The sequence below is a fragment of the Lepus europaeus genome, chromosome X (genome assembly GCF_033115175.1).
Source record: "Lepus europaeus isolate LE1 chromosome X, mLepTim1.pri, whole genome shotgun sequence".
NCBI classification, from domain to species: domain Eukaryota; kingdom Metazoa; phylum Chordata; class Mammalia; order Lagomorpha; family Leporidae; genus Lepus; species Lepus europaeus.
In genome coordinates, this window is record NC_084850.1 from 77,945,832 (window position 1) to 77,973,744 (window position 27,913).

The following is a 27,913-nucleotide window of genomic DNA, read 5'->3' on the forward strand; positions in this document are numbered from 1 at the left end:
GTCTTCCTTTGCTGTTGGTTCACCCTCCAATGGCCGCTGCGGCCGGCACACCACGCTGATCCAGAGCCAGGAGCCAGGTGCTTCTCCTGGTCTCCCATGGGGTGCAGGGCCCAAGCACTTGGGCCATCCTCCACTACACTCCCGGGCCATAGCAGAGAGCTGGCCTGGAAGAGGGGCAACCAGGACAGAATCTGGTGCCCTGACCGGGACTAGAACCCGGTGTGCCAGCACCGCAAGGTGGAGCATTAGCCTGTTGAGCCACAGCGCCGGCCCAGGATATATCAAATTTAACATACAGAGTCGTTTCATCATGCATCTTACTGTTGAAACTCAATCATCTATTGGAGTCTAGCTTTTAGAGTCTCTTTTTCAATGGGCTGTGTACATACCCACCCACCCCACACACACCAACACCCAATCTTCAGCCCTTTATGATAAAGATGGTGAAATACATAGAGTATCACATTGTTTGATTAGGATGAATTAATGAATGATATAAAGTTTTACTGTACTCATAGCTCCAAGCATTTCTCTTTTTCTTTTTTTCTCCCTCTGTTATGGGCATTTACCTTTGAGACCTGGGATTTCTTAAGTGAGACATGGAGAAGCCAAAAGGAAGAATTCTCAAAAGAAAGAATTTTTATCATTATTAAAACCATGTCGCCGGCGCCGTGGCTCAATAGGCTAATCCTCCGCCTGCAGCACTGGCACACCGGGTTCTAGTCCCAGTCGGGGCGCCGGATTCTGTCCCGGTTGCCCCTCTTCCAGGCCAGCTCTCTGCTGTGGCCCGGGAAGGCAGTGGAGGATGGCCCAAGTGCTTGGGCCCTGCACCCATGTGGGAGACCAGGAGAAGCACCTGGCTCCTGGCTTCGGATCAGCGCGATGCACCGGCTACATCGCGCAGGCCGCAGCAGCCATTGGAGGGTGAACCAACGGCAAAAGGAAGACCTTTCTCTGTCTCTCTCTCTCACTGTCCACTCTGCCTGTCAAAAAAAAAAAAAAAAAAAGAAAAGAAAAACAAAAAACCCATGCCTTCATTAAGATACTATGCCTTAACAGATAACAAAAGAATTCCTTCTCTTCTGAGTTATTTTAATTTTAAAGGACAAAACATTTTTATGAATTACATGATACCTCTAAAATATGTTTTAATATATATTTTAGAAAAGTGGCTTCAGAAGTAGGTACTTTTTTACTGAAAGACCATATGAACACAATTTTAAAAGGCAAAGAAATACAAGATTCTGAAGAAGCTGCTACTTGAGATAGAAGCTTCAAAAGGATGGATTTTTAAAAAAAAAATTGAAAGTGCATATGAATATAATAAAAAAGAAAATGAAATATAAGCACAAAATATTTTCCTTTTTAATGTAGCTATATTACAGTCTATGAATACAGAAGCTTGCTGATAAAGAACATTCTGGGTCATATTCTTAGATTTTCAAAAGTAACCCTGAGACCCCCTGAGGGTTTGAATGATTGAGTGGAATTGAGTTCTAGCTGTCAGGTCTGGGTATGATTTCAGTGACTATATTAATTCTTGCCAATTAGGTAAGAGTTTTGACAAATAAATTTCCTTAATCTTAATGCAAGTATTTTCTGTTCAAAGTGGCATAGCAGGTTAAGCTGCTTGCAATGCTGGGGTCTCCTAGTGCAAATTTGAGTCTTGGCTACTATGCTCCTGATCCAATTCCTCCCTAATGGGTCTGGGAAAGCAGTAGAGGATGGCCCAGGTACTTGCTCCCTGCCACCCATGTGGGAGACCAGGATGGACAAATGAATCAGCAGATGGGAGGTCTCTTGCTGACTGTCTTGCTCTTTGTTTCTCTATCAAATAAACAAATATTTAGTAATAAAAAAGCTGACTTTTTAGTCTTTTTTCTCCCCTTTATGAAGGAAGCACATATAGAGAGAGCTTTGAGTAAGTGCAGTGTTTCTCTGCAGGCTTTATCAAAGTCTACAATGGCAAACCAACATTACTATTTTCGATAATAATGGTCATTAAGAAAAAAAAACAAGAAATAATATGAGAAAACTATGAGATAAAACACCAAGTGCAAAAACAAAATTACAACATCTGTGCTAAAATAGAGAATGTATTTTTGAGTTTATTTTATTTGTTCAGTCTCCATTATTACTTACATTATGCCACTTAAAACAGAAGATTTCTTTGAAAGGGAGGTAGATAGAGACAAATACACACACACACACACACACAGAGAGAGAGAGAGAGAGAGAGAGAGAGAGAGAGAGATCTTCCACCCACTAGCTCACTCACCAAATTACCCTAACAGTTAGGTCTGGATCAGGCTAAAACCAGGAGCCAGGAACTCTGGCTGATATGGGACATACGCATCACAAAGGGCAGCTTAACCTGTTATGCAACAATTTGGCAATGCTGGACTCAATAGATGGAATTTAGATATCCTGGGGTTTCAATTTCTTAAGTTACTTAAAGAAAAGATATATATCAAGTATATCTTTTCGTTTTCAACTGATTCCAATAGTCTGAATTTTACATGTAGAGATCAGTCAACACTTCACCATTAATTTTCACTTCCATCAATGGTGAGGGAATAATTTTCACAGAGTATATTGTTTTGTTTTGTTTAACATTAAGACTAAATCCACTCAAGATAATTGTTGTGAATCTAAAGGTAAGAATTCCTGTTTAGAGGATCATTTATTTAGGAGCCTTTTTATGAAATTTTGATTTAAACAATATCATTAAATCTCACTTTGTTTAAACTCTATGCAATAATGAGGTATTTCAAAGGATTTCATTCTTTTTAATGTCAAGAATTCATTGTCCATTATTCTTTTACCCACACTAGCTTCATGTTATTTAAAATTTTCTTCTAAATTTTGTTTTCTCTTGGTTTATTTATATTTTTTGTTTCAAAATTGGCATGCATATTCATTGTTCTAGTACTTAGTGTTCAGTAGGAGGAAGTATTTATTTAAAAATACATTTCTAAGATTGTTTAATATAGTGAAATATCCCTCACTATGTACCTGAAATTCATGATGAGAGAAAATTAAACCTATAAGAATCAATAATTTTATCAATTAATTCATTGTCAGTATTATAGGCTCTGCTGATTTTAGCGAGGTCACCATGAGCAACTTATTAACTTTCTTTATGACACTTAATCGCATAAATTCAGTATGTTGCATTTAATTCATCTGTAAAGTAGGAGAGTGACATTTCCAATGGAGAGTATTATTTGGAGAATTTCATAAGATCATGCATGTAAGGCTTCAGCATAATGTCTGGCACAAAGTAAACTCTGAATAAAATTCATATTTATAATGAAGTTTCTTTCTAATATTGCTGTATTCCAATTGTCCATACAAAGACAGAAATTCAACAGAAACCATAAGAAGCAGGTGTTTGGTCCAGTAGTTAAGTCCCTGCTTGAGATACCTACATCCCATATCAGAGTGCCTGGTTTGAGTCCCAGCTTCTTTGCTTCAGACCCAACTTCCTGCTAATGTACATCCTGTGAGGCAGCAGATGATAGCTCAAGTACTTAGGCCCTTCCCACCCGGACAGATGGAGTTCCTGGCTCCTGGCTTTGGATTAGCCTAGTCCTCAATATTGCAGCCATTTGAGAAATGAACCAAGGGATGTAAAATCTCTATCTCTGTCTTCCAAATCAATAAGTTTGCAAAACAAAGAAGCCATAGATTCCTGTTAGGAGAATATCAATGTTTGCTAAGTAGCTGTAAAGGCTACCATCTTGCCTTACCCACTAATATCTCCACAGCAGTGATTCTCTTCTCTATCTTTAGTTATGATTTTGTTGTTTCCTTTGGTTTCTGTGTATTTAATAACAGATGATGAAACAAGTCCAGCATTTATAAGATCAATTATGCCAAGGCACTGATAAAGCAAGTCAACTACTTGTCTGGTCAGAATAATACAATGGACAATTGCTTATAGCTTCAGAACAGGAATGAGTTTGCCTAGTGATGGCATTTATCTGTGGTAGAGTCTTCTACCTATATGTTTCATATTTTCATCTGTCATAAACAAACCAAGTTTATCTCACCATCTTATCTAGAGAAAGCTCAGAGGCTTTGAAAAGTGAATTTTCTACAACAAGGTAAATTTTTCACATCTTTGGAAGAGAACAAAGCTCACCAAAATTTTATGTTCCTAGGTCATGCGAAGATTTCAAAAATTTAACACATTTTTTTGAAACTAAAAAAATTACAAGATGTACCATGTCACCTTGAAAACTTTGGGTATTTGTATTGCTTAAGGAGTCTAACATTAAAATAAAGTTCAATAATTTTAATGCATGTGTATGTGGGTGTTATGTATGTGTGCATTATAAAAACTTTACATAGATATTTAATTACCTAGGTTCATGCTTCATGTTTATATAACATTGGCATTTGGAGAGAGCATCATGCTCAACAAGTAAGATGGCATATATAACTTTAAGAAGAATTCAGACAGATGTACATTGAAGTCCTAATTCTATCACTTATAATTGGACTAATTTGGGGTGAATTAAATAATATCCCTGAATCATAGCTTCTTCATCTATGTAGTGGGAGTTAAAGATAATAAAGATTATCTCTTTGGATTATTGCAAAGGTTAAATTACATAAATGAATAAAAAGTTGCATAATTATGTTTGAGTTATAAACTCATAAATTCTAAATGTTGCTATTGTTGTTTAAAATTATTTTCACCATTGTTCATACATATGATTAGGTAATATACAACTATATAGACTTTAAAAACATTTCACCTCAGTTACATGATTAAAGAAATAATATATAAAATGCATGTAAAGTAACAGTGTCTAATAAATAAATAGAAAGTGTTCAATAAGTAGCATATTAAAAGTTACAAATACAGCATATTCCTTACATACCTACATTCTTTAGCAGCTATTGGTAGATACTCACATGTCCAAAATGTGGCTGGTGAATCCAATATGCTCAGAACAAAGCATTCTAGTCATTACTTTAGAAAAATAAATTACTTTGCAGTTTTATGTTTCTTTGCCATCTATAGATATCTGTTACTTTTCTACATGTCCTTGAAATATCTGCTGTATCTATCTTATTTGCAGTAATTTCACTTCATCTCACTAGATATTATTTGCTTCTATTTCCATCCCTCATTCATTTCTCTTATGTTTAATTTTCACCTATGTCTCATATATTGGAATTTGGGAAGAATTCTATGAAACGAGTGGATCCCTCCTTAAAAGTTGATTCAAGAAACAGAAGATTAAGTCTGGGTTATTGTATTTAATATACAATTTCTTATCTAAAAAGAATTATGATTATGCCTAACATCTGACCATTTATTTTTGTTTGCTTGTTTAGTTAATTCATACATAAATTGTGGTATTGCAATCCACTGGGCATAGATTTAGAACTAATATAGATGGTCAGTGTTACTCAGATGTCAAATCTAAAACCCATTCTGCGGTAACGTAAACTGGTTTCAAATGGGAATCACATATGCTTTGTAACATCCATGGGAAATTTCAATTTCTATCAATTTTAATATACCCAACCATGAAAATTAACTTGAGTACTAATGTGGAGGTATTGTAATTGAAATGATAATTTCTTGTCTATAAGACTTCTTAAAGGATCTTAATTCAATCATGCAACTGTATTACAGACAATACACATTGCTCTCATTCGAGACAACTAAAGAGATTGATGTGCCAACCTTCAGCTCATACGTTAACTGACCCAACTGTCTAATAGAACATTGTAATGCAACTCAGAGCACTTTATTTCTACTTTGTCACGCACTATACATTGTAGTTATTTATTATCTTCCATTAAACATTTCTACACCTTCTAACAAATGCTCAGATGAATTACACCTATGACTAGTAAGACCTTTTATGCTTCCACTGAGACTAGTTTATTGTTGTACAGATTAACAAGCCTGTTCTCTGATATTGCTCACCCTTTTTGGTTGTTTTTCTTTTTATCTTAATGTTTAATTAAAAATGTTCAGAAATACAATAAAGTTTAAATAAATATAGACACATTCGTTACTTTTCAATTGCTAGTTAATACATTTCTTAGTGTCTTAAAAAACCCACAAACATATCATTTCACAGTTTCTGTAATTAGAAAGACCAGGCATAGAATAACTGGATTCTCTGTTTAACGGTCTCACTGGGAAGAAATCAAGATATCAACCAGGACTATTGTTCTCACCTGGAGGTGGAGTCCTCTTCTACATACACCAGTTGTTTTCAGAATTAATTTCCTTCCCTTTGTAGGACTGACACCCCTGTTTACGGCTAGCTATAGGCTGAGAATAATGATCTGCTTCTGCAAGCAACTTACAGTTCCTTAGCACATGATGTTCAACATTGGCAATCCCAACATGGATGCTTATTTTCTTCCAGAACACCTGCTCTACATCTCTTTGAATCCCTTTTCTTTGATCAGCTAAAGAAAACCATTTGCTTTTAAAGGACTTACCTGATTAGGAGACACACTCTGTATAATCTTCCTTTATGCCATATAATAGCATGTAATCATGGGTTTAATATTCACAGGTTCTACCCACAATCAAAAAGTGGAGAAGGTGGCAAATCACTGGGAGTCATCTTAGAATTCTGCCTATCAGAGTTCAACACCTATATACTGTTATTAACATTATTCATAGTTTCATTGAAGTATAATTAGACATATGATAAAATTTACTCATTACTTCTTAAATTTCAAAGCTTGCATTTTAAAATAAATTATTCACTTTAATGATCATTTGGCCAATTTACTCAATCATAATGTTGGCATAATGATCAAAAGTGTGTCTCTGTTAATGAAAAATTGTGCAAGCCTGTTTTTATAACTTGTTGTAGAATAAAGAGCAACTTTTTTGTGGTTAACTTTTCTCAATCATTTAATGTTTGATCTATAATTATTAAAACTGTCTGCATGTCAGGCAACCAGTGTTTCATACTGGCCCAGATTACTTTTTTATTAATCTCAGCAAAAATCTTGAAATTATAAATGAGAAGATAGTTTGTATCTACATTTTTAATGCAGGTTACACTGCTTCAGAAGAATCTTGCTTAGTATATATTCATGTGATGATACACAGGGGCTTATATTAAAATAGTAATGATAAAGTTGCACTGATTTTAATGGTATGCATTTAAATATAAATGAGAGAATAGTGGTCCAAATAAATTCCATCATAATTTCAACAGAGTTATTATAAATTAGGGTCACCTTGCAAGAAGTAATAAAGGAGACCCATTGACTTTGATGTTTATTGAGGATAAATACAAATGAGGGTAGTCCTAAAAATGTGGAGATACATATATATAATATTTTTCTTAAGCAAACTACTAAATAAAATTAGAAGCACTGGAATGGATGCATCAACTAAGAGATGGTGTGCAATGACATATGAAAAACAATATATCCTTTTCAATGAATCTAATCTTGGCACTAATGACACACATGAAAGGTATGCTGTGATGGAGTCAAATGCAATCTTTCTCCTGATGAGATCTTTCCAGTTTCTTGGTTAACCTTTATTTCATTTTCTACTGTTTAATTATTCCTGGCTTTTTTTTTTAAAGATTTATTTATTTGAAAAGCAGAGTGTGAGAGAAAAAAGAGAGAGAGAAAGAAAGAGACAGAGCTTCCATTCCTTGTTCACTCCCCAAATGGCTGCAAAGGCCAGAGCTGGGCCAGTCCAAAGCCAGGAGCCAGGAACTTCTTCCATGGTCTGCTATGTGAGTAGCTGGGGCCCAAGTGCTTGGGCTATCTTCTGCTGCTTTTCTCAAGTCATTAGCAGGTAGCTATATCGGAAGTGGAGCAGCTGGGACAGGAACTGGCAGCCATATATGATGCTGGTGTCGCAGGCAGCAGCTTTATCTGCTATGCCACAGCCCTGGCTGCTCCCCACCCCCTCCTTGTAATTTCTTTAAACTCAATGAGGATTAAAAAATATCCGGTTCTTAACAGCTTGTAAGATTGTGAAAAGTGAACATCCTCCTCAGTGGATATCTTTTGCACCAAGGACAATGTTTATAGTTCATATATTTTATCCCAAACAGGCCAACTTGTTGTTTCCTTAAAATTCTGATTTTCCAGCCAGTGTCGCGGCTCACTAGGCTAATCCTCCACCTGCGGTGCCGGTATCCCATGTGGGCACTGGGTTCTAGTCCTGGCTGCTCCTCTTCCAGTCCAGCTCTCTGTTGTGGCCTGGGAGTGCAGTGGACGATGGCCCAGGTCCTTTGGCCCTGTACCGGCATGGGAGACCAGGAGGAAGTACCTGGCTCCTGGCTTCAGATCGGCGCAGCACCGGCCGCAGCGTGCCAGCCGTAGCAGCCACTTGGAAACCAACGGAAAAAGGAAGACCTTTCTCTCTGTCTCTCTCTCACTGTCTAACTCTACCTGTCAAAAAAAATTAAAAAAATAAAAATTCTGATTTTCCTAAACTACTTTCTTTCTTTTTTTTTTGGGGGGGGGAACATTTTATAATTTTATATATAAAAATCTCATTGAGAAACCATGTAAAATGACAGAAATATCCACCTTACATTAAGAGTCAAAAAAAAAAAAAAACAACAAAAACCCCACAAACACATTGAATGTAAATTTTAATTATAAAACAAGATTATGAACAAAACATTTTAAAGTAATCTCAATTATTTGGCAACTTATCACATCATTGCAAGAGACAAATGAACTCAAGATAGCTTTGATTTTTAAATTATAATTTGTATGGAGATAATTCCATATCTACATGAAGTTGTAAGATTTCTTGGACTCTGTGTTGACCTAACATCCTGCAAATTTATAGTCTAATATCATAGCCAGGATATTGACTTTGGAGCAATTCCTATTTCAGCCATGTTATACATACATTTATATGTGTACATTCAGTTCTGTAGAATTTTATCACACACACACACACACACACACACATATATATATATTCCTATATCTACTGTCACAGTCAAGATACTGAACAACTGTATCACCAAGATGATCCTTCCTATTGTTGCCCTTTTATAACCGTACTCATCTATGCCCCACAAACTTTCCTCATTCCTAATTTCTTTTTTTAATATTGAGTTATTCTAGATGCAGAGAAACAGCTCCCATCCATTGATTCACTTCCCCAAATGCCTCCAATAGCCAAGGCTAGGTCAAATGCAAAGCCAGGAATTGGGAATTTAGTCTAGGTTTCTCACATTGGTGGTAGCAACAGTTATTGAAGCCATTACCACTGCTTCCTAGTGGCCGCATTAATAGGAACTTGGAGTTGGAGGTGGGTATAGAATCCTGAAACTCTTACATGGGACACAGGTGTCTCAGTCAGCTACTTAACTGCTCAGTCAAATGTCTTCCCCTTCTTCCCCTACTTCCGACAACCATTAATGTGTTCTAATTCTTAAAAATTTGTGATTTTAAAAGGTATATAAATGAAATCCCATCAAATATATTCTTGAAGGTTGGCTTTTTTCACTCAGCATAGTTCTCTGGAGGGTCATCGAAGTTGTTGTGAGTATAATTTGTTCATTCTTTGTAAACTTTTTAAAAACACATTGTGCAACCTTTATCAATTCTCATAACCCATAGGTAAGGAAGCCAGGCAATGGTTCAAGGCTGCTGTTTACCCTGTCATGGGTACCCTATGAAGGCCAAAGAGAAGGGCTTGACATAAATCATTTACCATGCTCAGTTCATTCCTTTTCATTACCCCTTAGTATTCCATGGTATTGATGTATCACAGTTTGTTGTCTAACCTTTTACGTGTTGAATGGCACCAACACTGTTTTCAATATTTGACTATTATGAATAATCTATGGACATTAACATATAAGTTTCTGGATGAATATAAGTTTTAATTTCTCTGAGATCAATATTTGAAAGTGTAATTGCTAGGTCATATGTTTAGTCTTGTATTGTCAAACTGTATCTATACTATTTTTAATGCCATGAATAAAGTATGAGCGATTCATTTTCTCTGGAACCTCTCCAGTATTTGGTGTTGCTATTCTTTATACATTTAATTTTAGCATTCTGATAAATGTGTAGTGATATCTTATTGTCATTTAAATTTGCATTTCTCTGATGGCTAATTATGTTGAACATCCTCTCATTTGCTTGTTGCATGTTTCTAAATAACTTATTTTTTTCCAATTTGTATGCCATTTATTTCATTTTCTTGCCTTATTGCATGGTTCAAATGTCTAGTACTTGAGTAAAAATGTTGAGAGTGTGCATCTTTGTTCCCAATTATACGGGAATGTCAATCAGTCCTTCCCCATTAATTATGATGTTAGATACCAATGTATTTATATAATATCTCTTTAATTTTTAGGAGTAATGCTCTTGTATTGTTAACCTGCCATAAATTTCATCATGAATGCATATTTATATTTATCAATTTTTTCTGTTAATAGGATCATATGATTTTTCCTCTTTATGATGTGGTGTATGACATTGGTTTTCAAATGTTGCACAAGACCTACATATCTATAATGCTCTTGGTTTTGGTTTTGTTTTGCCTTTCTAAGTTTCTAAACTATTGGATTGAGGACTTAACTCATTTGGTATAAACATGCACTGCTATAAATTTCCCTGTCAGCATTACTTAACACAAAATAGTGTTATTTATTCTTTTTGATTCAGCTCTGTGGATAGTTTTATTTCTATTTATATATTCCTTTTGACTTGATGGTTTAATAGAAATATTATTTAACTTCCCTATATTTAGAGATTTCGCTTTTTCCTGTCTATTCTTGATTTCTAGTTTGATGCTATATGGTTAGAGAATACATTCTGTATTGTTTCAGTTTTTTAACTTAGTTGATGATTGTCTCATGTCTCCAAATAGGATCTGTCTTTATGAAATCTTTATGACTGAAACAAAAAACAAACATTTGTGGTGTGCTGAGGTAGAATGTTTTATATATATATATATATATATATATATATATATATGTTCAATTAATATCATCAATACATCAATTAGATGTATCATCAATACATCAATTAGATACTATTCATTGATGGTGATTTTCATTTCTTCTCTCTTGCTGTTCTTCTGTCTTTTATATCAATTGCTGAGAATGAGATGTTGAAGCCACAGCTATAATTTATGTCTGTCTTTTTCTCCTTTCAGCTTTATCATAAGTTTTTGCTTCATATGTTTTAAGGCTCTTTTGTTTGTCACACACACCTTTTGGATCTTTATGTCTTCTAACTAGACTGAATATTATTATGTTATGCTTCTCTTTGACAATTTTGTTTCATGGGAAGTCACATAATTTGTTAATATAGACACACTTTCTTTGATGAATACTTGCATTATATACATTGTTTTCATCCTTTTAATTCCTACCTCATTAAGTCAATGATTTGAAGTGAGTTTCTTGTAAGCAGTGTATACTTGGGTTGTGTGTGATTCTCTTTTATCCACTCCATCAATTCATCAATTTTGTCTTTTGATTGGTATAGTTTGATAATTTACTTTTAAGGTAATTATTTATAGGTCAGCTCTTAAGTGCAATCCAACTTCCCACTAATGTATCTGGGAAGGCAGCAGAATATGTCTCAAGTACTTGGGCTACTGGCTTTGGCCTTGTTCTGCCCCCTGGCTGTTGCAGCCATTTAGTGAGTGAATCAGGGAATGGAAGCTCGCTCTCTCTCTCTCTCTCTCTCTCTCTCTCAAACACACACACATATACACACACATACACAACCAACCACTCAGTCTTTTTTTAAAAAAAGAAAATGAAGTGCTATACCTTGGACACATGCCTTTGTGACAAACGAAAGAATCAGAGTAAAACCATGCCTAGGAACAGCACAAATACTGTTACTATAAAATTTTTGTAGATTATCAGCCAGAGCTGGCTGAGATTCATTTTCCTCCATTTTTTGGAATAAAAGAAAATAACCAAGGTTGTCATTATTGTGAGGAAAATGTCTTCATGTTCCTGAGGGTAAGTTTGATCTTCTTCTAAATTAAACTAGATTTTGTCAGAGAATTTTTAAGGGTGTACTGGTTTATTGTGTTACAGGATATTCCTGTAGAAACCATTTTTAAGTTTTGCTGTCTAACTTCACAGTTCTAGTTATAAAATATCTTGCTTTCTTCCTTCCTAAGCTTGCAATGATTACTTTCTTTCCAGGTGATGAATGTGGATAAAGGCTGGCAATTACAATTTCCTTAATCACTTAATAATTTGGGTCCACAGCTCAAGCAAGATTTTAGACATATATCCAAAGGAATCATACAGAATATTCTATTAATCACTGCATCCTTAGTGCTGACAATGCCTCTTTCTAACAATAGATCTAATCATTTCAAGATGAACCACAATTAGAATGAATATCATAAAAAAGCTCATCATTCTGGTCTAATATTCTGATCCCATGAGTGTCAAATAGAAACCTTTGTTTCACTACTGATTTCATATTAAGAACTGTGCATTAAGTCATGTGGCTCTGGAGATTTAGACATGTTTAAAGCCCTTAATAAACTCAGGTTTTTACTTTTGGACTGCTGATACTAGCTGAATAAAATGATTTCTTAAAACATATGCTTCAGGCAAACTAGATTAGTATTATGCAGTTTTCTATAATTCATTTTCATGAGGCAGTGAGTCACATGGGACCCCAAAGTTAAAACTGCCTTACCATCTTTTACTACCACTCAAGGCACTTTTATATTCATCAGCAATTAGTTGATCACATCTAAGTAGTTTTAGTTGCTGACATGGTCAGTAGATTGTAAGATATTTCCTTGTTTATTATAGTGTTCTCAAGATTCCACATAGTGCATAGTTAAAATGATGGTGATCATGATGATGATGATGATAGCTGGGATTTGTTGAGTGCTTGCTGTAGGACAATGTGTTAATTGCTTTACTGTGTTAACCTCATTAGCCCCCACAGTGACTCTGTCATGTCATTACTATTATTATTGGTGTTTTACAGAAGAGCAAACTCCAGCACAGATTAGAGTGGTTGAGCAACTTGCCCACTATCATAGAGTTAAGTAAGTGGTGGAGCTGGTTTTTGAGCCTGCACTCATTTTTTTTTAAAAGCAGGACCTTTTTTATTTTATTTGTTTGAAAGTCAGAGTTAAAGAGAGAGAAAGATATCTCTTATCCGCTGGTTCACTTTTCCAAATAACTACAACAGCTGGGGCTAGGCCAGGCTGAAGCCAGGAACCAAGAGCCAGGAATTTCATCTGGGTCTCCCCATTGGTTGTGGGGGGCCCAATCACTTGGGCAATCCTTGGGTGCTTTCCCAGGCCATTAGGAGGGAGCTGGATTGGAAGTGGAGGAACTGGGTCTCAACTAGCATCCATATGGGATGCCAGCATTGCAAGAGGCAGCTTAACCCTCACAACGTCTGCCCCTGAGCCTGAGCTCTTAAGCATTATGTTTGCCACATTGTAGACACTCAATGAACACTAGTTGATTGAAAAATTACATCACTAAAGTTCCCAAAGAATTACAATTCATGCATTCTTCCTAGAATATCAACAATAAACAACCAATAATAAAAACCAAACTGTCTGAATACAGAGCTCTGCTGAGAATAAACTCAGCCAGAGTTAAGTGGAATCATCAGTAATTTTATGTTGAATTGGAAGCTGAAAATAACTTCAATATGGCAAATTGGAAAAAAAAGGTAAATCTACATGATAACTTCACAAAGCAGTGAAAATTGTACAAGCTTAAAATATTTTAGATACTTTAGAGCTAAATACTGTGAAGACGCCTGAGGCAGATGAGCCTCTAGGGAAATGAAATACCTTTTTAAATAAAGCTCAGACCCTATCTTATGCAGTTTTAATGTAAGCCTTTGATAATTCAAGACTTCATAGATCACTCAGGAGGATAGCTTTTATTTCTGTATTATGGAAATCTGGCAGCATCATAGATTGGACTTGAGCTATGGTAAATATTAAGTTGTGCCTTTAATTAATGTTCATTTTATATCTCTGCTAAAGCTGTAACTAAATATTTAGAAATTGTTTTGAGATAAAGTTATGCATTACCTCTGTAATAAAGAAGGGTTTCTAAACTGTTTGAATACTGTAAGTATCATGGTTATCTCTATTCCTATCTTCATTCTGTTATTGAGACTAGAATCTATGAGGGCAAAGATAACTATGTCTGTCTTGACAATCACTGTCCTTACTTGCTAGCCTGGCTAGTGAATGGATTAATTTCTAAATAGCCTGGTGAATTGATAAATGAATAAGTTAGAAATGGCACAGGAGATAAAAATTCATTCCAAGCTGTAGATTTACTGGTTTTGCCACACTAGTGGAATTAGGTTGTCAATTCTTGGCCTTTTCTCAACACACAGGATACTCTTTGCATATGATGCATCCAAAACTGGGTAGATATCTGAAATGATTGAAAATTTGTCAATTGTACAAGTTGATAGTTTGCATGTATTATAGCAAATGAATTGATTAATACTCAGGGCTCCATGTAGTGGAGCTGGCTATGAAACTTGCATATGTACAGATCATAATAAAATTCTAATAACTAATATAAATTTAATTGTAATTATTAAGATTTATGTTATTTATTTAAAAGGCAGAGTTACAGAGAGAGAGAGAGGGAAGGACAAAGAGAGAGGTCTTCCATCCTCTGGTTCACTCCCTGAATGGCCACAACAGCTGGATCAGGCTGAAGCCAGGTTTCCCACATGGGTACAGGGGCCCAATCCCTCAGGCCATCTTCTAACTTCTATCAGTTCCTAGGACTGCTGTAACAAATTACTATAAAATTTGGTGGCTTAAAACAAAATTTTCTCTCATGGCTCTGTAGTCTAGAAGTATGAAGTCGGGGTGTCCTCAGGGCCATGCACCTTCAGAAAGCTTCAGGCTGGAATTCTTCCTTGTGTTTTCCAGTCCTTGGCATTCTTGGTTTGTAGTTGCTTCACTCCATTCCCTGACTCCATCTTCACATGGTCCTCTCTCTCTGTCCATTTGTCTCTTTTTATAAGAATAATAGTCATTGGATTTGGGGCTCCCCTATATATACAGGATCATTTCAAATCTATATCATTACCTAATTATATCTGCCAAAATTCAATCTCCAAATAAAGTTGCACTTTAAGGTAGGAGTACACGTAAATTTGGGGAGGACACTCTTTTACTCAATACAGCCATTATGTATCACTGGAATTGATAGTGTTGAGACAGGCTTAATGAAACTTATAAACTAATAAGAAATTCAATTATAAAAAAATGAGCAGCTTCATGCTGAGCTTTATTTCCTTCAGTGATTTAAAATAAAGTTGAAAAGTCCATAGGGAATGCATTGGAATTGCAGTTTAACCCAGGATTACTAGAGGATATGAAATAGGAAAACTATCTCAGAGCCAGCTAGGAATGCAGAGAAACTATTTGTTAACACTAGAACATACTATTTTTTCCCATCTAGGACATAAGCAAAAAATAGCAACCAGTATCAGACAATTATAGTAACTTCTTAGCATGTTATTAACTAAGGGATATTACATTGAAACTAAAAATTTATGGATAAATGAAAACACATACAACTATAATGTATGTTCAAGTCATTATCAAATCATTAAATATTTAATTAATATTTAGACTAACTGGCCGGCGCCATGGCTCACTAGGCTAATCCTCCACCTGTGGCGCCGGTACCCCAGGTTCTAGTCCCGTTTGGGGTGCCGGATTCTGTCCTGGTTGCTCCTCTTCCAGTCCAGCTCTCTGCTGTGGCCCGGGAAAGCAGTGGAGGATGGCCCAAGTGCTTGGGCCCTGCACCCACATGGGAGACCAGGAAGAAGCAGCTGGCTGCTGGCTTTGGATCGGCACAGCGCGCCGGCCATAGCGGCCATTTGGGGGGTGAACCAAAGGAAGGACGACTTTTCTCTGTCTCTCTCACTAACTCTGCCTGTCAAAAAAAAAAATTAGACTGTGGGATAATTTAAGTTTCATTTAAGACCCATACTAATGAACTAGTAACACTGTCTAAATACCTTTTTGTCTATCCCAGAGTTTGATAATGGCCTTTTAAAAATATATCTACACTTATGAGAGACTGAGATAAAAAGAGAGACACAGAGAGAGACATGGGGGGAGAGAGAACTCCCCTCTGCTTGCTCACACCTCAAACGTCTATGATGATTGACGATAGCCAGATTAAGCCTGTAGTGTGGAATGCAATTCAGGTCTCCCATGTGGGTGGCAATAACGCAATTACTTGAGACATCATGTCTGTTTAGCAGGGTTTACACCAGCAGGAAGCTGGAAATGGGAGCCATAGCTAGGAATCAAACCCAGCTGCTTAAGTGCTGGGCCAACTGCCCACTCTGATAGCTGACTTTTAAATTTTTATGTCTTATTATAAATAGTTTTCTATGCCTTCATTTAGTATGAAAACGAGATATTTACAGAATTAAGCAATTCAGTTGTTGTTGCATTTTGAAAAATACATCCCTCTACCAAATAAGAAAAAAAAATCATTTGCATTTTGGTGTTTATTCTTATAATCACTTTATTGCTTTGATGTTATTTTGCAAACATCTACAAGCTATAATAGAAACAATGCAATATCCTCAGCCAGATTTTCACATTTCACAAGGATGACATGTTTAAGATGATCTGTAATTTAAAATGATATTGGAGACAGTTGCATATGTCTTTAGCAGCAAACAAACCAAGGTATCTTTATGCAGAATTCAAACAATTAAAGATGCAGCTTTGCTTTGACTGACAATAGTATTTTCATAAAGCAAATGTGTCTGTCACAGTACTTTTGTTACTGTCATAGTATAAGAGTGTTTCAGGGCAAGAGTGGGATTTTGAATAAGCCAAAAGCATAATGAGAGAAAAAGGTTCAATTGTACTCTTCCTCAACTGTGGCTCCTGGAAAGCTGGAAATTTGGTATCCTCCATAGTACTCTGTTCATATGTAATCCTGTAACTTTGTTAGGTTGGATCTAGCACCCATCTTGAGAAAAGCATTGCTTTTTTCCTCTCCATTTGACTCTATTCTGATACTTTATATAATCCCCACATGTTCCAATTCCAAGATGCAAGATACATACACAAAAAGAATCAATTCAAACTAGATGCAATCTAGTAATCTCAATGACTTTGTTATAAAGCGACTGCAATATCATTGTCCCTCGAAAGTCTATCTCTTCTTCCAACTGTATTTTCTTTCAGACTTTAACAGTGATATATGATATTTTGGAATATAATAAATAATAACGATAACATTTTAAAAAGTCTCATTCAAATTAACATAGGAAATTTCTTATTAAAATATACATTTCAAAGAATGAGCAAATGCATATAAGGAAATGGATAACTTCAATTCTCTAAAAGGATGAGTTTGCAGTTTTTTGACTGGTATCTTAGTATCATGGAAAATGGCATAAAGCTCAGATAGAAGAGTCAAGCTACGTAACTTTATTAATATGATTAAAATCATTTTGTATACCAGTATACACTGTATAAAAATATTTGGACAAGAATACTGTCTAATTAGAAAAATTCTAAGTTATTGAGGATTAGGAGAAATTTGAACTCTCAAACACTACTGGAGAGAATGTTATATAGTGCGGCTGGTTAGAAAAACAGTGGAGCACTTCCTTAAACAATTTAACATAGAGATATTCTATGACTCAACAATTCCTCTCCAAGATATATACCAAAGAGAAATTAAAACATATGAAACTTGAAGAAATTAAAACACAGAAATTTTAGTAGAACTATTCATAGTAGCCAAAATGCATAATTAATCTAAATATCTATTAGTCTTTAAACAAATATTTACATACATACAACAGACCATACATACATACAAATACTTACAACAGAATATTTATTTGACAATAGGAAAGAAATGAATTACTGAAACATATTACGACATGAATAAAATTTGAAATCATTGCACTAAGAAAGAGAATCCAGTCAAGACTACATATTATATTATTTCATGTGTATGTACAGAATTGGGAAATTATATAGAGACAGAAGTTAGGTTAGTGGTTGTTTAAAGCTTTGAGAAATGGGAGGGAAAGGGGTGATGTGAAGTGTCCTTTCTAGTTTTTTATTTTTAGTGACATAAAAATTACACATATCATGGGGTACCATGTGATATCAATATATGTATATATTGTGTAATGTCAAAATTAAGACAAACATCTATTTCATGAGGTTCCTTTTTGAGGTAGTGAGGGTGTTTTAAAATTGTGATACTTAAAGATATAAGTGGATATACTTCATAAATATTGAACTGACACATTACATGGGTGAATTTATTATGACCAATAATATATGATTATATTATTATAAACAAGGTAATAATCATGGTGATATTAATAATACTAATATGAGGCCGGCGCCGTGGCTCACTTGGCTAATCATCTGCCTGCGGTGCCAGCACCCCGAGTTCTAGTCCTGGTTGGGGCGCCGGATTCTGTCCCGGTTGCTCCTCTTCCAGTCCAGCTCTCTGCTGTGGCTGGGGGAGGCAGTGAAGGATGGCCCAAGTGCTTGGGCCCTGCACCTGCGTGGGAGACCAGGAGGAAGCACCTGGCTCCTGGGTTTGGATCGCCACAGTGTGCCGGCCGTAGTGACTATTTGAGGGTGAACCAACGGAAGGAAGACCTTTCTCTCTGTCTCTCTATCTGTCTCTCTCTCTCTCTCGCTAACTCTGTCAAAAATAATAATAATAATAATATGATTATATATCAATAAAGGTGTTAAAATGAATTACTCTTAATGATAGGTGGCACATATATGACTCTTAAAAATGATAGCTACTGTTTAAAGTACTTAGTTTACTCATTTAACTCTCCTTACAAATACCCTGAAGTAGGAACTCATACTTCTCCATTCTACAAGTGAAAAAACTAAGAAAAAGGATAAGAATAAGTACCTGGGATAATACAGGTAATAAGTTTTAGATCCAGGGGTTGAACCGAGATAATATGAGTCCAGAACTTATGCTTATAACTAAGATTCATAATTAATTAATAAACATTGGCTCTCATTTTCTATCATCATACAGTTAAAAATAGAGTATATCTTATTTTTAATTCAGTCTGTAAATATTTATTGCTGACCCACCTTGTGCCAGGCACATTTTTAGGCATCGAGGACACACAGTTTCTTCAAAGTTTGTGGAATAATGGAATTAAATAATATTGCACATTTTCCATGAACATATTGAACACCCCTTATAGCAGTATTACAAATTCTAAAATTAGAAAAGAAAACCCTGCTTCCATGGAGTTCACATTGTAGAATGTGAACTGTAAAAGCCAGTAAACCTATTTTTAAACTGTTCCTATGTGTCTTACACGTAGAACAAATAAGTAATATTCTTATCCTTTTTGATCCACATTTTTCCTCATCTGCAAAATAGAATGATGAATTGTGCACATCAGAGAGTCACTATAAGAATTAAATGAGTTGATACTTATAAAGAATTTACTAAAATGCCTCATAATAAATGAAAGATGATGAAACTGATGGTTGTGGTATTAATGCTCTTGTAAATGTTGCGGTCATTATTACCACCATTATCATCAATAAATGTAGTTAATGTACTGGCTTTAGTTCAGGGAGGAGATATATAGTCTTCTAGAGTTTGCTTGAATAATGACATATAGTTAATTATAAAACTAGCATTACAACTTGAATCTTCTGATTTCAAATGTCACATTTTCTTTACTACCATACAAGGGCACTTGAAGAACTTTGTGGAAATTGGAATAAAAATCTATTTATGTGGATGTGAAAAAGTGTGAAATCCATGACACTATCTACACATTTTTATATATCTCTCAAATTTAGGGAAACAGATTAAGATAATTAAAATTTCTAGATGCATTCTGATAAACTTGTTCTTTTGAAGTGGTGATTTGCATTTTAGAAAGGTAAAAGACAATAAGCAAACATGTTGAGGAAGAAATTAAGGCTTATTGTTATTATTATTAGATTTATCAGTGCCTTTTCTTTGAAGGGACCACCAATCTAAGTTGACAAATGAATAGAGTGATGAAATATAATGTCACATGTATCATTCTACCAAAAAATAAACTAGGTCATGGTAGTTGTGTAGATTGACATCCAGTAAATATGAACTATGCTTAAAATTGTGATTAATTTCCACTATTATAGTAACTATGTACAGATTGGAGAAGGTATTCCACATGGGGCAATATTAGAAACCTGATTCAACAGGCTTCTAGTCTCTTATATTATAAACACTCTCACACACACACACACACACACACACAAAGATAAGAAGCATTCTTCACAGTTTCTTGCATCAATAGATAAGCATTCATTGAGGATCTACTAGTAGGGGACACAAAGGGTCTCTTTGCTTGTATGTCATCAAATAATAATTAGCCTCAAGTGTGAGTTGCTAAGAGGAAAGCTTTACTTATTTGTGACAAATAGAGGAGACAGTGTGAAGCTATAGTTCCCTAAAGAAACTGCCTCCCTGAGAAAGAGTTTGTCAGTGCTTTTATAGCAAGGGTTAGCAAAGCATCCAGGATGCTAGAAACGGGGAGCAGGAGAGCCCTCTCCTCCTCGACTAACATACATCTTCATACATTGTACATTCAAAAACCAGATTCAGGCTTGTCTTGTTTGTGACGGTATGGCCCCCGTTGAGCACAATGTTGCAGGATAAGCTTTCCTGGAACATCCTCAAAAAATAAGTTTAAGCAACTAAAAGGTCTCATATTTTCTGCCCATGTTAATGTGCCCCAGCTCCATTGCCTAAATTCTACACTCTTTTTTTTTTATAAATCTTTTTTTTTTTTTGACAGGCAGAGTGGACAGAGAGACAGAGACAGAGAGAAAGGTCTTCCTTTTGCCGTTGGTTCACCCTCCAATGGCCGCCGCGGTAGCGCGCTGCGGCCGGCGCACCGCGCTGATCCGATGGCAGGAGCCAGGTGCTTATCCTGGTCTCCCATGGGGTGCAGGGCCCAAGGGCTTGGGCCATCCTCCACTGCACTCCCTGGCCACAGCAGAGAGCTGGCCTGGAAGAGGGGCAACCGGGACAGGATCGGTGCCCCGACCGGGACTAGAACCCGGTGTGCCGGCGCCGCTAGGCGGAGGATTAGCCTATTGAGCCGCGGCGCCGGCCTAAATTCTACACTCTTGATTACACTATGTGTTCACATTAGTAAATCTTTTCATTTTGACCATGACATTTAGAAGAGATATCCTAACATTGCCGGTCCTACACAACATTGCCAGCATAATTCTGATGAGTTTATGGTTAAACCTAGACCATTACCAGACATTTCGAGTTCATATTTCACCTGATCCAGCAGACAGATATTCAGTAATAATTGGTGCTTATTGTAAAGAGATTGTTGGTATTTTTTAAAAAGTAAATCTGTGCTCATCACATGCATTGTCTTTGGTACATATTGATTTCTATTTAGTTCATAATCAGCATACAAGGTAGTGATGTAGGATAAGTTCTAATATTCTTGTACTGCAGTAGATTTCTTCTTCTTTCTGGCACCTGTATGCAGTGATATGCCTTCCTTGACTTCTACTTCTAGTCTTACTCACTTTATGACTAACCTTAGTGGTCCAAACTTCCTATAACTTGTGTTCTAGAGAGCAGCTACTCTGTAAGCAGCAGCAGCAATGAACAGCAATGCCCTACTTTAAGCCTTAAGGAAAAATAACATCTGTACTTTATATAGATAGAAAAAGGAAAAGAGAAGTTGTAGACCTAGAGATGGAAAAAAAGAGTTGGTATGTGCAGAGAAACTGCACAAAAGTAGCACTCCTTGGGGTTACAGATCTCTTCATCTATTGATGTCATCCTTTGTGCTTGAGGTCTAAATGCACAGGTCCCAAACAGGCAAAGCTAATGCATCTGATTCCCACCAATCACAAAAGTACAAGATACAGAGGAATACAAAAATCGTTTGATCTGGTTTCATTCAACTGAATGGAAAGAGCTACAACCTCAACGAATACTTGAATAACTCTTCACTGTGGTGACTTGACATCGTTTTCTACTGTACTGCTTAATACAAGTACTATGAGACTTAGAAGAGAACTAACTAAAAAATTTAGAGTGTTCCTCTGGTTAGATCATACTCTCATTGTTAGAAAATGTTGTTACTCCTTTTACACATTATATTTTGCAGCTCTTTTTCATCAGTTATATTCAGTTAGTATTATGAACCTGCAAATTTGGGTATGGTAAAAGAAGTGTTCATCTATCAGTGTTAAGAGTATTTGCTCACTATAGGAATTTGATAAGAACATGTGAGACTACATGAATAATGCATATTATGGAAAAAATTGAGGCAATAGACATTCAAACTGGTTAGCTTTTCTCCCTGTCATCAGTGTGTGTGTGTGTGTGTAGTTTGGACAATGATTTTGTTCAGTTAATATGGGTCATTTGGTGGCCAATCTTTAAAGGGGAATAAAAATTAGTGTTTCTATTAAAATAGAAATTTTAAGGATGCTTTTCTCTTCTTTAAGCATTGATTTGTTTTTCTGTCATCAAATCTGATATCAATTTGTTTTTGCACAGTAGTCAGCCGATTGCAACCTACTAATGGTGACAGATTGTGTCATGTTTGTGTGGTGTGGATAAAGGCAAAGAGAATGATTTTACTATTTCCCACATTATCTATTTTAAGCTTTCCTCAATATAAATTCTCAAGTCCAAAGTAGCACTGCATAGGCAATGTTCTCAATGAAAATATATAATTTGGAGGTATAAACACATATTGTAGAGTTGTCTCAAAATGTTCACCAGCCTTATAAAATGGTTAAGTCATCAATCTTTTAATAGTTCTCTAAATAATTAACCAAGATAGATATGATTAACATTTTTATATCTTTTGTTAGGTTTAACACTTTTGTATTGCTCACTAATAAATGGTAAAACATCTAACTAAAATCTACTGTATTCTTGAAAGTCATTTCTAATGGAACAAACATAAAAAGATCTATTGTGATTCTACAAAATAGAGAATTGTATTTTTTAATGTTGTATTCTTAGATGCTATTTAAGTTTTAAGATTTTTTTAGTCTCTGAGATTATCTCTTTTGGTAAACTTAAAAATTTAATCTATTATTTAAGTATGGTCATTCATAATAAAGAGAGATATAAATAATGATTTGTTGAAGACATTAAAATCCAAGAACATGTACTTGGAAGAGATTACTCAAGGCATTATCCTCAGGCTATACCTTCACAGACAAATTGAATTCTGCCATTGAGTCATTGATGGTTGAATTTGCTGCAGTGGAGGGACAATTTGAATATTGTAGTCTAAAAATCAATACTCAAGGTGGCAGGACAAAAAAAGTACACCTTTATTTTCATGGGTAATAGAATTGTGCTTATGTGTGGACACTTTTCTCAATTCTAATTTTGGAAACCTAAGATATATTAAAGTAACAGGAAAAACTCACCCTCTTGGAATAAATCAATGAATAAAAAATAGAGTATTCATACTCTTAGTATAGTGACTATAATTTCTTTTTGTACTTACCCTTGTTTCAGTATGAACCTAATCTCTCACCCTGATTTTCTGTAAATCTTTTTACTCAAAAAGACTCTCTAAGGAACTTCCATATAACTTTAGAAAAGACAAGACACTGAGAAAAAATTGAAGAGAAAGGACATTTGGGAGCATCATTAACTAGAAATGTAGACATTTGGTTCACTTTTATGATATTTTCATTCTCTAAAAAGAAAAGGGAAAAGGGCAAATGGTGTAAATATTTCTGGAATCCTAAAAAGTAAAATAACCTGTCTCCCAAGGGTGGTTGGATAAAACAAGGAGGCTTAAATACAATGAACAAAATGACTTCATTGTTATAGTTTTAAAAAGGATTTAGTTAGTGTTAACATGCCCTTAAGGATCACCAAAATTATTGATTTAACACTTAAAGATAGTGTGCTATGTTGATATTTCTTATGTTTCTCCCAATGCATGCATTTCCAGGCAGACTAATTCTTCTCACTTTAATTAAAAATGTGATCATGCTTGAAATAAAAGCCCAATCATTTAAAAATGGATAGAAAATAAGTGATAATGCAAGAAAACATCTAATTGGAAGGGTGCCTTTTCTTGGTTGATGCATATATAGACTAAGTCTATAACCCAGTTTTTAACATGGCTCTTCACATCGCTGCATGAGATTTACAGGGTGATTATTTCCCTTTACTGAAACTGCTGAGGAATGCAGCAGATGAAAGAAGCACAAACAGCAGAACAACAGACTGTATATTACTGATTTGGAATATTGACATGCTTTTTTTAAAAAGATGTACTTACAGTAACCAAATTGGAGCTGATTTTTGTTTTTGTTTTTGTTTTTGTTTTGTTTTCCTTTGCTTCCCTTGCCACCATTTTAACCTAAATCAGCGGAAATCCGAGGGGAAAAAGGCAGGAAAGGTAAGATTATAAATTCCAAAGAAAATTGATTTCAAAATATGTTCTGTTTTTTGTTTTTCTTTTTTCTTTTTTTTTTTCCTTTTTTTTTTTTTTTTTGGCTAAAATTCCTGAAGCTATGGTAGTTAATACATGGAGTTGAAACTGTAAGTATTTAAGATGACATATGTTATGGTTCTGCCTTAAAAGAGACCCAAGCTGAGCTGTCTCTACATTTTGTATCACTTACAAAGTCCTGGAAGAAATTTTCAAGTCTTATTTTATTTTTCACCAATACTTTCTTTTCCTGCTGTGCCAAAACAACATACTGTTGACAGCATCACTTTATGAATGTTCTGGCAATAGTTATTTTATGATCAATTTAGCAATAAGAAAGACCAATTTTGGTGTCAATTCACTTTTTAACACTGACAGAAAAAAGTTAGTGACCGTGTATGAAGTCATAGGGTCACAGGAAAGAATACTATGACTAAATTAAACATGTTTAATTACCAAAATAATGGTCCTAGATAAATGATTTTAAAATTTTATCTTTCGATATGAAAAGTTTAAATTCTGTTCAAATATATCTGAAGAATATTCTAGAAAAAAGAATAAACTATTTCACACATATTGGTAAATTCTAATTATCTCATTAGTTACACTAAACTGCCATGAAAATTAAGGCTTTTCACTTGTTCTTTCCTAGCATTTATGCCTTGTTGACCTTACCATTTTTAAGGTTGAAAGAAATGAATTTCATTTAAATTTCTGATAGAAGGTATTTTGGAAATTAAATTAGGTGAGCTTTAAACATGATCTATGGTAGGTACCAGAATATCCCCATTAGTGTTACCAAGTTAAATGTGCATATTCCTTTTTTTTTTTTTTTACTTGAAAGGCAGATAGTTACAGAGAGAGGGAGAAGGGGAGAGAGAGAGAGAGAGAGAGAGAGAGAGAGAGAGAGAGAGAGAGAGAGAAAGAGGAAGAGGAAGAGGAAGAGGAAGAGAGAAAGAATCTTCTATCTGCTGATTTACTCCCCAGATGGTCACAATGGCCAGGACTGGGCCAGGCTGCAGGGGCTAGGAACTTCATCTGGGTTCCCACATGGGTGCAGGGACCCAAGGACTTGGGCCATCTTCCACTGCTTTCCCAAGCGCATTAGCTGGGAGCTGGATTGGAAGTGGAGCAGCTAGGACTCAAACCATGCCCATATGGGATGCTGAAGTTGCAGGTGGTGTCTTAACCCACTATACCACCACACCAGCTCCTGTTTTTAAAATTTATAATGTTTATATTTTTTAAGATAGAATACATTATTCTAGCTTGAGAAACCAAATTTGATGTTTGAAAAGAAACTTGACAGAGTTCTAGAGTATGCCAAAAAAAAATGATTGGTTAGTCTTGGATGCCTTTATCAAGTATAAGAATTACCTAAAAATGTGTTTTCACTGGGATGCTAAAATGTATTTCATTAATGTTTGAGAGATAAATTAAAATAGCAGCATCAGAGAGTTTTACATCAATAGACTTCTGAGACTTTTCAAATGTCTCTTTGAACTATATTGAGTAACACTATGGCCACTGGGTGTTGAATTTTTGAATGTCACCTCCTCCCAGAAGACAAGAGTTCTTTAATTCAAAGGAAAGTGTTTCCCTTGAGAGAGAGAAATACCACAGATTTGCGGTGTCCTAATATTTTCAACTGTTCAGGCAAATTTGGAAATTGACCTACTGATAAGTTATTTAAAAGTTGGAATTTTGAAGAAAAGACATATTTGTAAATTTTATCTAGATTTAGATTTTGTAAATTTTATCTAGTGATTCTATAGAGAAGTGTTTTGTTTTAAAAAATTCAGACTTTGCAGATGGCATCCTGGTATGGACCCGTGTTCCCACTCAGAAAACGTTTAAATCATAACATTTAACAGTTCAATAGTAGATTGTAAAATATCAATGTAATCATAATATAATGAACAAGGGAAAATTATATTCTTTGTAAATAAAGATTTCTCTATTTTTAACATTTATTTATTTATTGGAAAGGCAAAATTACAGAGAAAAAGAGATTCCATCAGCTTATTCACTCCCCAAATGCCCAGAACAACCAGAGCTGGGCCAGGCCAAAGGCTGGAACTCCCTCCAGGTCTTCCATATGGGTACAGGGCCCCAAAAACTTGGGCTATTTACTGCTTTCCCAGGTACGTTAGCAGGGAGCTGGATTGGAAGTGGAGCAGCCGGGACACTAAGCAGCACTCATATGGGATGCCAGTATCACAGGCAGCAGCTTTACCAGTTACACCACAATGCCGACTGAGAAGGATGATTTCTTTTGTCAGATAAAAGCAAATCTGGACTTATCATTCAGAGAAAATACAGGGAAAAGAGACATGGGGAGATGATTGGATTTGAAATCTGCTAGGGTCTCAAAACGTAATTTAAAAGGCTGTTCTTTTATAGATCAGGAGAACCAAGTGGAGATAAGCAGAATCTTTTAAGGGAAAGTTGGACAAGCAAGGGAAATGTTCAATAGCTCGGTGTGGTCCAGTTGAAAAAGGTCTCACTGTGGTCAGCTGAGTCCCTGGAGAAGCTGCTGATGGGGACATACTACACTTTTGTAGTGATTTCTCTGACTTGGGGTGAAGCATGCCTGTAAGAAGGAGAGTCTTGGCTAAACTTTGGTCAAGACAAAGAGATGATTACAAATGGGCAGTTTTGAACATTTGGTCATTTTCTTTTCCTGTGAGCTTTTTACATAAAAGTAAACATAATAAAAATAACCTACTTGGGCAGGGCTTTACCTGTAGCACCTAAGCACTAGTTAAGAAGCCCACTTCCCGCATTGGAATACTCATCTCCTGTTCCTGACCCCAGATTCATGCTCATGCAAGCCATGGGAGGCTGAAGTGATGGCTGAACTAGTAAATTCCCACAACTTACATGTGACACTGCCTGTCTTTATATATCTGGCTGTCTTTCAAATGGATGAATAATAAGTAATCTTAAAAATTAGCTTATTGGCCAGCGCCGAGGCTCACTAAGCTAATCCTCCACCTGCGGCGCCGGCACTCCGAGTTCTAGTCCCAGTTGGGGCACCGGTTCTGTCCCGGTTGCTCCTCTTCCAGTCCAGCTCTCTGCTGTGGCCCAGGAGGGCAGTGGAGGATGGTGCAAGTGCTTGGGCCCTGCACCCGCATGGGAGACTGGGAGGAAGCACCTGGCTCCTGGCTTCGGATCTGCACAGCACGCCGGCCGTAGCAGCTATTTGGGGAATGAACCAATGGAAAAGGAAGACCTTTCTCTCTGTCTCTCTCTCTCTCTTATTAACTCTTCCTGTCAAAAAAAAATTAGCTTATTAATATTATGCTCTCACTGTTCCAAGCACTGTGTGTATATGTGTACACACATAACTATTTGCGTGTACATATGTGTATAAGCATGCTTATACCTACGTATATCACTTATGCATATCCAAATACATCCTATATACATA

At 35.8% G+C, this 27,913-nt stretch overlaps 1 protein-coding gene and 1 non-coding gene across 9 annotated transcripts in view; one reads left to right on the top strand and one right to left on the bottom strand.

Annotated features, from left to right (window-relative positions):
- Positions 1-27,913, top strand: part of PCDH11X (protocadherin 11 X-linked) — a 727,311-nt gene that overhangs the window by 351,659 nt on the left and 347,739 nt on the right. For 4 of the 8 annotated variants that reach the window (XM_062183503.1, XM_062183507.1, XM_062183504.1 and 1 more), the window contains exon 4: positions 24,418-24,447. The exons of the other annotated variants lie outside the window; for them this stretch is intronic. In XM_062183503.1, the coding sequence (XP_062039487.1) occupies positions 24,418-24,447 (30 nt within the window). The remainder of the gene's footprint in view (positions 1-24,417; positions 24,448-27,913) is intronic. 8 annotated transcript variants of the gene reach the window in all.
- Positions 9,568-9,702, bottom strand: LOC133753903 (small nucleolar RNA SNORA42/SNORA80 family). Its single transcript, XR_009865137.1, has one exon. It is a non-coding gene; the product is annotated as a small nucleolar RNA SNORA42/SNORA80 family (small nucleolar RNA).